The 12370-nt window shown below is 32.0% G+C and overlaps 1 protein-coding gene across 1 annotated transcript in view; it reads right to left on the reverse strand.

Annotated features, from left to right (window-relative positions):
- Nucleotides 1–316: 316 nt before the first annotated feature.
- Nucleotides 317–12370, reverse strand: part of LOC134813470 (calmodulin-regulated spectrin-associated protein 1-B-like) — a 52473-nt gene continuing 40419 nt past the window's right edge. Inside the window, exons 26-34 of the mRNA XM_063821264.1 lie at nt 4612–4713; nt 3973–4280; nt 3540–3782; nt 3199–3393; nt 2846–3008; nt 2506–2633; nt 2026–2127; nt 1682–1746; nt 317–1462 (exon numbers count right to left, since the gene is read on the reverse strand). Of these exons, the coding sequence (XP_063677334.1) occupies nt 1345–1462; nt 1682–1746; nt 2026–2127; nt 2506–2633; nt 2846–3008; nt 3199–3393; nt 3540–3782; nt 3973–4280; nt 4612–4713 (1424 nt within the window). The 3' untranslated portion in view covers nt 317–1344. The remainder of the gene's footprint in view (nt 1463–1681; nt 1747–2025; nt 2128–2505; nt 2634–2845; nt 3009–3198; nt 3394–3539; nt 3783–3972; nt 4281–4611; nt 4714–12370) is intronic.

The following is a 12370-nucleotide window of genomic DNA, read 5'->3' on the forward strand; positions in this document are numbered from 1 at the left end:
ACGTTGTGCTACTGCTATATATTTGAATATTGAGTTTGACGTAGTTGATGGTTGAGCTGGTTTCAAGCACAGGTCGCTCTCAAATCCAACAATAAGCAACAATTCGACCTTCGGCATTTGAGACCTCCTCAAGCCTTCGCTGGAAGACTGTCAACAGATGCCGGACGATAAGTTTTTGAAATTCTACCGAGTTTGATCGAAGACAACATTTGTTTTATATATTGAAACTTATATTCAGAGTGTTTTCTTCGACATTCAATTCAAATTCAACGCATGATGATAAATAAATATTCAAAAATAGATAAGTGCTTCTTTATAAACCAACGTGTGCCGAGTTGAACACAACTCAACATATTTGAACAAGTTCGATATAATGTTTAAGATTATCACGTCACACATTTAGCTTTGCTACACGTTGTATAATGTATAAGTGAGGCCAAATTATAGATCCTTTTGAAAAAACTGCACTTTCGTAATTTAACCGGTAACACTAACATGCTGTATTATGATTTTGAGAATTGGAAATAATTTTGTTGATTTCATACTATAGGTATTACTGATGACAATCTCTCATTCAATAGACACCAAAATCCAATTTGTATATTAAATAGAAGAAAGACCCAAGATATTAAAATGAAAAATAGTAACTTGACCATGTGGTATGATAACTTCAAAAACGTAGAAACATGCATATTTACAACTTATATACACTTCAACTATAATTATATCGAACATTATAACTTTTAAGAATAAGTTCAAATCACTGTATCAAATATCATGCTGTCATTTTCAAATTATGTTTTGAATATTATACATAGATCAAAGTTTTTCCTCACTGCCATCAAATCATTGTTTATCTGCAACATAAACAATCGGCCGCCTCTAATACTCGATATCATAATTCCTAGTGTCCTAACTGAAGTACATTCCATCTCATAGCTCATACCCAGTTTACAGTTTTTACTGACAACGCAACAGTATAGTAGTAACAAACACAATAACTTTATTCATATCACTAGTAATTTATGAATATAGTCCGTTTGTCGCCCTGTATTTTACTACCAAATTCGGTTCCCCAGAACTTATGTGAAAAGTAGATTATTAGCTATCTCACTTCATGGTGTGGTAGAGATATGTAGGCTTGCCAGAGGTCAAAATTGCGTCCCATAACTTTAAACAATAAACATGACACTAAGGGTAAGCCTCCCCTCGATTAGGATAAAGCTGAGGAATTAAATAAAGTTGCCACACCCAGGCTGATTAATATCGAGTCTAAGTAACCCCAGGTTGCTAAGTTACCCCAGGTTGCTAAGTTACCCCAGGTTGCTAAGTTACCCTAGGAATTCAGCAAGGGTAAACACCAGCTTTCCTCCACAGTTCGTTCCTGATAGTAATGCCGTCGACAGATAGTGAGAATGACAGGGTGGGGAGATCGGAGAAGGATCTGGAGCCTGAGTCGTACCTGAGAGAGGGGTCGGAGGGATTAGAGAGGGGTTGGATGGGTTAGATAGGGGTCGGAGGGGTTAGAGAGGGTTAGAGAGGGGTTGGATGGGTTAGAGAGGGGTCGAAGGGGTTGGAGAGGGGTTGGAGGGGTTAGAGAGGTGTTTTTCACAATCTATTTTTATTCGGTTATTTAACGGATTTCTCCTCTAAGCCAATTACTGCATCTATTTGTACTGACTTGTATAGGTAAGATAGCATCTGCTGAATGATGGTCTTTGGGCCTTTCCCGTAAATCTTTATCAGCTGAAATTGAGGTTTTTATCGTTATAAAATGAAAAAGAACGACAGGAGAATTATTAATGTATGTATACATTTAAAAAAATTATGTATTACCTAACAAACTTGGATGTAAGCAAAGTGTGTAATAAAGTAGTAAGTAGTAGTAGTATTAAAGTAAAATAGAAAGTAGTAGTATTAAAGTAAAATAGAAAGTAATAAGTAAAATAGAAAGTAGTAAGAATGAAATAAAATTTAAACGTAGTAAGTACTAAGTATTAAAGTAAAGTACATACAACAACAAACCTTGGCTGATTCAGTATCGTAAGTGTAGATGCCCCGGAACTTCTTGGCTATGTGGTCTCTGAAGAGGATGACATACTGCTGAGCAGGGTTGTTTGCTATTGCCTGGGATTGTGTGTTAGTAGATTAAAAACATATTCAATACATTGTGTGAAAATAGAGATTAGAGGTGTTAGTAGATTAAAAACATATTCAATATTGGAACATCAAGTGGAAATAGAGTGCATGCTCAGGATTGTCAGCAGCGAACCTTTGTTATGGGTCTTAATAGTTTTAAAATATTAGGTAGTTCTTTTGTTCCTAAAAATAATGTTCAAAAACGTTTCCGCAATAAACAATAAATACATTAGAATTGTTAAAACCATAAAGTTGTATAGTACTAGTAGAAGTTGTATTATAGTAAAACACAATTAATAATAACATAATTAATAACACTATTAATAATAACATGTTTAATTAAATAGTTAATAACATAATTTCAACCTTGAGAGCCTGCTGCTGTTGAGGTTTATCAGGGACACCACTCAGACAGGTCCAGCACACAGCGTTACTGATAACTTTACTGTTGCTCTTAGCACTAGGTGGAACGAACAGTGGCAGTGCTGGCGGTCCTGAAATATATTGTGAGTCAGATGTTGTGTGTTTCCGTGTAAGCAAGTAAAGAAGGAAATTGAAGAACATTTTCACATAAGCATTGGACAGAATTGAACATATCTAAACAGAAATGAACAAAAATGAACGACAGCAGTAATTGAGGACCCAAACTCCAAAGGCAAATGTTATTTTACCAAAGCAATGTTGCTATCAGACATTATAAACTAACGGGGAGTGTTTTTGGGAGTGTTTCTGGTGTTATTTTGTGGAGAGTTTCTGGGAGTGTTGTTCATTTTCTCTCTGAGGTGACAGTTTCTAGTGTTGCTCCTACCATCTGGACTACTCTCAGAGGAGTGTTTGCGGTATGTTGCACCTCCACCAGTTTCCATCAACTGTGACGGAGAAGTTAGTAATATGATGATAACTTTGTTGTTTAAACTATTCGTGCGTAAGGCAATGATTGCGATTGCATGGTTCTTAGCTTAAAAGCTTTACGATTATTAAGCATCATGTTCGGTTCATCTTCAGGCCAGAAAGTAGTACAAGTAGTTAAGTAATCAGTGTAACTAATGAATCTCTAACCCGGTTTTTGTCAGGGTACATGTGACCCCTAGTACCCTCCCTATTACCACGCATATCGTCTCTAGTACCATCTCTATTTCCACGCATATCGTCTCTACAGCTGGTGCCTCTTGGAGCACTTTGTTCAGGAGTCTTGTCCATTTGAGGGGTCCTACACGTCATCATGGTCCTGCCTGGGGCTGCTGACGCTGGTCGCTGTGGGTTGGAATGTTAGTATCACTTGAGAATATAACAACCACAGGCAAAGAAGCAGGACATTAAAAACCTCTGATTAAAATAGGGAACATCGCACAGTTTAGTTGCAGAACAATCAACAGAATGATGATATACCCAGAACCCACCTGAGCAGGAAGTAACTTCTCCTCAGTCCTCACCACCCTGACTCTACTTGACTTAGCTCTGGGACACTTGGTCACCAGATTACCCTCGTGTCTCCGGAACTCCCCCTCTATGTGACTCTGGTGACGGTCCTTCTCCAGCTTCCTCTGCAGCTCCAGGTCCCGCCGCGCTTTTAGTTCTTCTTGTTTCTTCTTTTGAGCCACGAAGAACTGCTGCCTCTTTTGAGAAACTTTGTCCTCAGAGACCTGGAATTAACATTTCTGATCAAACGATTCTTCAAGGACGATAAAATAAACCACATCGTACAAGATGACTATTTCTGTCGTCAGTGTGATGTAATTATGTTGAGCAAGAAAATCTGAACGGATTTGGGCTTGATAAATATTTAAATAAAGACTTAAATTCTCTAACAGAAGAAAAAATCTCATGACTCACCACATCAGAGAAACCGTAGAAATACTGCATAGCAGTTGGTTTCCTACTCATAGAAGTAGAACTAGACTGTGCATCTGAAACAGATATCTTGGTTGAGAGGAAGTCCTCGTGGTTACTGAACACTGCAACTAGATCAGAAGATGATTCCTCCAGACTGGCTTCTGGTTCTGACTTCTGCTTCATCATCACGTCATCTTCAGGGAGGGTTTTAGTTGTGGAGTGTGGAGGATCAGGAATGGAAGGAGAGGAGGGTGGTTTACTTTGGGGTTGTTCGGTGGTCGTGTTCTCTTGCGCAATCATATCGTATCCTGGAAGAAGAGAAATCTAGCTCATCAATACTGATAGAATATTCAACAGTTAAAAACCGAGCTGATAACTGAAAATAAAACCATCGTGGACACTGGACATGGTATGTTAATATATATATTTCATTTATATTTATTTTATTTGTCTATTAACAAATAAAGATTGCAAACAAAAGCTAGATTAGTATTTGTGTAGTCTTGAATAAAGCACTGGAAGCCTAGTGTTATACAATTTTACAGCATAAAGTGCTCGTAGCGCTGTCGTACAAACATGTACACTGTACAGCCACGTACCGACACCCATAGGCACGTAAATACACGTACAAAGACGTACCATCGTCAACTACAGGAGAAAATATCTCCTCAGTATCGTTGATAGCTCTTTCCAGGAGTGATGTTGGTTTGATACTGGTGGGAGCAGCTCCTTTTGGGTGACCTGAAACAGAGAGGATTTATAATAATTAATTAATTAATAATTAACTTCAGGACATACTTACGCCGCACAGCAATAAAAGTTGCCACTAAATCCTGCGAGGATTATCCACTTGTCAGAAGTCCAGAAAGTATTTTTTATGTGTTCTGAAACCCATTATGAACTATTTTGTGCACCTCGAATAATAATATTAATTAAGAAAAATACAAACCCTAAAAATATATATACGTGTCTGTACATGTTTGGGTTATAACCTAATTTCATTCATTATGTCACCTCACTTAGCCTAACAATGTTGATTGTTGTTCCTAGTGTTATGTTAATATGATTTTATCAGCCTAGTGTCGTATTCATATTTCACATCATCGCAAACATGCTACCCTTTTGATGAGCAAAAAGGGACAGTGTGGTCGGGTCCCTAGGCTTGCAATATTGTTTCTATTGTTTCTATTAGGTGATATTATCAGCCTAGTGTTGTATTGATATTCCACAAGATTGTACATCACCACAAACATGCTACCCTTTTGTGCTGGTTTTTGTATTTCACTATTTTCCAGGTTACCTTTTACTAGTTTTACCGATCACAACCAATAATTGGCTCTGTGGTTTAATTCGTTTATTTGATATACCTACAGGGTGTTTCAAGGCTGATCGTGTACAAATTTTAAAATAACTCAAATGTAAGACCTATCAAGCATTTTTAAACTGATTGCATCTAATTTGCTCCAAATTATTTCAAAAATTATATTTTCAAATTTGAACACGATACGAGTCTTGGAACACCCTGTACGTTCTTGTGGCTGGTTTGGAATGTTTGTAATGTAATTTTCCCTACAGTCATTCTGTATTCCGTATCACTCAGTTTAACCAAATATACGTTGCAAAGGTGACTCAAAACTTAGTCTCATACTGATCCAATCAAATGAAACATGATAGGTACGTCGTCTCTGAAGGCCTGAGAGCGCCTGAAACTTTTTGTCTTTTTAGACGGCCCCATTCCCCAACGTTAACGTGGCTCTTGCTATATGTTGGTTCAGCCGAATTAATTATTATATAATCAAGTTTATTTTTCTTGCTTAGTTAGTTGTCATTCGGCCACACATTAAGCAACTTATATTGCAGTATCATTTATCAATTAGTATATCAAATTATTTCATTGTAATTTTGCATGGCTGAAATGTAATTGTAACGCTTGATTTATATATTATGTAATAATTAATTGAATTTTCAAATTTTCATGTTCTTTTCAGCTTCACATTTTGAATTTCTAATGCTATTCTTAGTTCGATCCTCTTCTGATATAACTGTCACCAAGATGTAACTAGGTCGAACGGAGAAATTAGGTCTCACGCAGGAATTAGGTCTCACGCGTGATATACATATATTTATAAATACACTTAAACAGTTAAAAGCCTGCTTGAGACATAATTTCTGCGTGAGACCTAATTTTTCCGTTCGACCTAGTTACATCTTGGCGACAGTAACACTCTGTACAGTGTACAACCTTTTTCAAACTCTCTTTTGTGAGTACAGGTGCAGCTTGACTGTATGTGTGATGTGATTATCCCAGCTTGAACAGTGTCCTGAACGGCGGTCTTGACGGTGCAGTGCACGGATTCCAACTGCTTCGATTTGATTTCTAGAAGTTCAGCCTGCAGCTTGATAACAGTACTTTGCGATCGGATAAGATCGCTCTCCAACTCCTCCATATCTCTCTTGATATCCAGAAACGTACTTACATGATTACTGGTAGTCTGATACGCAGAATACAAAATATTTTACTAAAACTGACTTCACTGTCTTTTTGAACGTTTCAACTGAAAACTATGATTTATTGTCACAGTTCATAACTTCCGCGAGTTCACTGATCCAACCGTTATAGAGTATAGACCTCATGCTCTTCGGTAATGTACGCAGAGTAACCTGAAAATCTTTGAAGAGTATCCATTTCCTCCATCGTGTACCTGTACTTGTACTTGTATTTATAAAGTAAAAACTTACTTTATAAAGTAAAAACACAGTTATACCACTACCAGCACAATGGCAGTTATAATGTAGCGATAAAATAGGGTTTTTTTATTAAGAAAAATTAAATGCAGACCCTACAAATATGTAACCCAATGTTATTCACTCGGTCACCTTACTTAGCCTTACAATGTTGTTCCTATTAGGTGATATCATCAGCCTATAAAAAAATATATATAATAATATATAATAATATATAATAATATATAATAATATATAATAATATATAATAATATATAATAATATATAATAATATATATTATATTTTAAACTTGACGAAATTTCCCCGGCAACGGGGACATAGAAGAAAAAACACCGAAAATCGACCTCAAAATGACCCTCTGGTGATGCCAAACCCAGCTCGCAAATGGAGTTGAAACCTCGCCATTTTTAGCAGGGTTGTAGAAAAAGGATAGGAATAGGCTATAGCATTCTTAGAATTTTGATTTAGGCTTTAGATTTTTTATAATTAACGTCGGAAGTGAGGTAAAATAACCGTTAGAATAATGTCGTTATTTTAGCAAAGGTTTACTGCGCTGTTGCGTAGCAACGTTAAAATGCACGTGCGCGAGCAACCACAGATTAACAACGCGCGTTGTTATACTTATGCTGTATGCTACGTCATAATTTCAAAACTAGCTCACATTTACGCTCACGCTATGACTTCTTATAACTTTGTTTGTGATTGGTATTTTTTGATGCGGTAAAAAGTATCGTTTTGGGAATCCGAATACTAACAACGCTGTTGCCATTGTTAGATAAATTCCATTATGTCTACAGTATAACAGAGCTATATGATGAAGAGAAATTAAAACATAACTGATTTTTAAAATTTCCTCGAACAAAGCTTTCGACTAGCGGGTTTCTTCGCTAGAGCTACACACAATGCTGACATTACGCCGCGCACACACAATCAACAAAAACATCACGTGCCATTTTAATTGCCTGGCAATAATTCAATTGACTGTCATTCGCGATTGAAATATCTTCCAACGATTAACATATTTTACTCAACATGTCGATGACAGTGAAAGTGATAGATGGAAAGGCGTGTATGTCCTATTTTATTGGTAAGTTTTTGTATCATAAATGATTTCATAAACTTTGTGATTGAACTTTATTATATGATATAGATAAATATAATATAGATATCTATATTTAAGACTATTTACTAATTTAAGACGGTGAGTAAACGACTTCTACAACATTCAGATGGAGAGGAGAAATTATACTTCCCAAAGGATGGTGAGACTGTACAACAGTCATTGGTAATAGTCTCCACCATCCTTGAGACTTTAGAAAATTACGACGATTTCAAAAAAGACAACGAAGATTTTATCAAGATTTATCTTAATGAACCTGATTTTAGCGGGAAGGGTAAAAGAAGGAGTCAGCGGAAGTGATTTTATTTATTATTTATGATTTTATTATTTTATTATGTCATTCTGTTCTTTATCTTTTATCTTTTATCTTTTATCTTTTATCTCTTATCTTTTATCTTCTGTCATTGTATATTTCGTGTAATGATTATATTTTGATTGCGTTTCATTTTTTATGTGATTTGATTTATTTATTTACAATTTACATTTATATTTTGTTCGTAACCCTATTTACAGAACTTGCATCATACTATCATACATCCATATCTCTCTCTATGATCAGAAAGGTCCGTCACATTTCATTTAATCCAACCGGTACAGTGACTTCTTCCTATCTATTTATTTTTATAACAATCAATTTTTATATAATATTTTTATATAACGATAATAATAATAATTCTAACGTTTTTCCAACCTATATCCATTTATTCACATTTGTAACTCAGGTTAAATCTACACTCAACGTCCCAAGTGTTGAGTCATTTGATAGATTATGTCATTTTACCAATTTCATTCAGCACAAATTTCCTTTTTTATTTATCACAGTTCTTTCATACGTAAAAACTTCAATTTGAACAGATCTATCAAATGAGACGATGAGGGACCTGACATTTACCGAAATGATTCAAATGTGTAATTCATATATTTTCAGTGAAGCAGGGTTCGGGAACTAAAGCATATTTGTTGGATTGTTTGACCATTGACTAGCGATGACCGATAAATTCGAACGATAAATTCGCTCCCTTATAGTGTCCTTTAATAAAATTTTCGACTACAGCGGATTTCAACGCGCGGTGTTATGCTGTATGCTACGTCAGAATTTCACAACTAGCTCACATTTACCCTCATGACGCTATATACCTATATATATTTATAACTTTGGTTGTGATTGAAATTTTTTGACGCGGTAAAAAGTATCGTTTTGGGGCTATATGATGAAGAGAAATTAAAACATAACTGATGCTTAAAATTTCCTCGAACAAAGCTTTCGACTAGCGGCGGGTTTCTAGTATATAATAATATATAATAATATATAATAATATATAATAATATATAATAATATATAATAATATATAATAATATATAATAATATATAATAATATATAATAATATATAATAATATATAATACTATATAATAATATATAATAATATAATAATATATAATGATATATAATGATATATAATGATATATAATGATATATAATGATATATAATGATATATAATGATATATAATAATATATAATAATATAATAATATATAATAATATATAATAATATATAATAATATATAATAATAATAATATATAATAATACATAATAATATATAATAATATATAATAATATAATAATATATAATAATATATAATAATATATAATAATATATAATAACATATAATAATATATAATAACATATAATAATATATAATAATATATAATAATATATAATAATATATAATAATATATAATAATATATAATGATATATAATGATATATGATAATATATAATGATATATAATGATATATAATAATATATAATGATATATAATAATATATAATGATATATAATAATATATAATAATATATCATAATGTATAATAATATATAATAATATATGATAATATATAATAATATATAATAATATATGATAATATATAATAATATATAATAATATATGATAATATATAATAATATATAATAATATATAATAATATATAATAATATATAATAATATATAATAATATATAATAATATATAATAATATATAATAATATATAATAATATATAATAATATATAATAATAATATATAATATATAATAATATATAACAATATATAATAATATATAACAATATATAATAATATATAATAATATATAATAATATATAATAATATATAATAATATATAATAATATATAATAATATATAATAATATATAATAATATATAATAATATATAATAATATATAATAATATATAATAATATATAATAATATATAATAATATATAATAATATATAATAATATATAATAATATATGATAATATATAATAATATATAATAATATATAATAATATATAATAATATATAATAATACATAATAATATATAATAATACATAATAATATATAATAATACTAGAAACCCGCTAGTCGAAAGCTTTGTTCGAGGAAATTTTAAAAATCAGTTATGTTTTAATTTCTCTTCATCATATAGCTCTGTTATACTGTAGACATAATGGAATTTATCTAACAATGGCAACAGCGTTGTTAGTATTCGGATTCCCAAAACGATACTTTTTACCGCATCAAAAATACCAATCACAACCAAAGTTATGAATATAAGTCATAGCGTGAGCGTAAATGTGAGCTAGTTTTGAAATTATGACGTAGCATACAGCATAACAACGCGCGTTTTTAATCTGTGGTTGCTCGCGCACGTGCATTTTAACGTTGCTACGCAACAGCGCAGTAAACCTTTGCTAAAATAACGACATTATTCTAACGGTTATTTTACCTCACTTCCGACGTTAATCATAAAAAATCTAAAGCCTAAATCAAAATTCTAAGAATGCTATAGCCTATTCCTATCCTTTTTCTACAACCCTGCTAAAAATGGCAAGGTTTCAACTCCATTTGCGAGCTGGGTTTGGCATCACCAGAGGGTCATTTTGAGGTCGATTTTCGGTGTTTTTTCTTCTATGTCCCCGTTGCCGGGGAAATTTCGTCAAGTTTAAAATATAATATAGATATAATAATATATAATAATACATAATAATATATAATAATATGTAATAATGTATAATAATATATAATAATATATAATAATATATAATAATATATAATAATATATAATAATATATAATAATATATAATAATATATAATAATATATAATAATATATAATAATATATAATAATATATAATAATATATAATAATATATAATAATATATAATAATAATATATATATATATAATAATATGTGTAATAATAATATATAATATATAATGATATATAATAATATATAATAATATATATAATAATATATATATAATAATATATAATATTCACCGCAAACATGCTACTCTTTTGTGCCGGTTTTTTGTATTTTACTATTTTCCGGGTTACCTGTTATGTTAGTTTTATCGATGACCAACAATAATTTTCCCTTAGGTTTAAACTTGGTTTGCTTCGTTCATTATCAGATAAACGTTCTTGCGACTGGTTTTGAATGTTTGTACCGTAATTGTCACACTGCCCTCCTAAGCATTCAGTTTAACCAAAAATACATTCCAAAGGTGACTCAAAACTTAGTTGCATACTGATCTAATTAAATGAAACATAATAGTCCTACTATCAGTCGTTTCTGAAAACCCATGACATCAATTTGGATCGAAATATACTGAACAACTTAAGGCCTGAGATAAGAGCGCCTAAAACCATTTTTTCGGTTCGGTTATTCCCGTTTCACATTTTGACTTTATTTTTTAAATTTTATTTTTTAAAGGAGAGGCTAGGCCAAGTTAGCCCACGAAAGGATATCATTGAGAAGCTCTGCCTACCCCTGGAGTGTGGCAACCCTGGGGAAGGTTGCCAGTGAAATCAGAATGAATGGTGGATGATGGTGTAAAAAGTGACATGAGTCAAAATGATACGCTTAAGTGCCAGCTGGGTTTGGAAAAGTAAAATGAGACGAGACAGCATATGAGTTAAAACTCTAAGTCACCCCGGTCTGATCCAGCTCTTCATACTGATCTAATTAAATGAAACATGATAGTCGTACTATCAGTCGTTTCTGAAAACCCAGAATTTGGATTTTTTCGGTTAGGTTTATTCCCGTTTCACATTTTGACTCATTATGCATCAGAAGCTTGTATACAATTTGTTGCCAGCTTATATTCTAGTATTGCATTTTTAATACTTTCGGCATGTAATTTGTTAAAAGATATCATCAATTATTATATTTCTGCTTGTATAGATTTAAACAGCTGTTCGAGACTACAATCTAGGTAAACTATAGGTAAAAATATAATATTAGTCATAAGCTAAAAAGTACTAATCTTTGTATTCTAAATGGGGAAAAGAAGAAACATTGTCAGTCAGTCGAGAAAATTGTCAGTCAGGCTATATGGCAGCTTTGTAGATGTTGTGACAATGCTAGTAGTGGTCCCAGGCTTGCGACTGGAATTGCGGTGTTAAATCGATTTAACGGTATACCAACGATCCACCTCCCACTTGTTGTTTGGTACTTAGCATTAATAG

The sequence above is a fragment of the Bolinopsis microptera genome, chromosome 3, assembly GCF_026151205.1.
Source record: "Bolinopsis microptera isolate Bmic1 chromosome 3, MBARI_Bmic_1.0, whole genome shotgun sequence".
Lineage (NCBI taxonomy): Eukaryota > Metazoa > Ctenophora > Tentaculata > Lobata > Bolinopsidae > Bolinopsis > Bolinopsis microptera.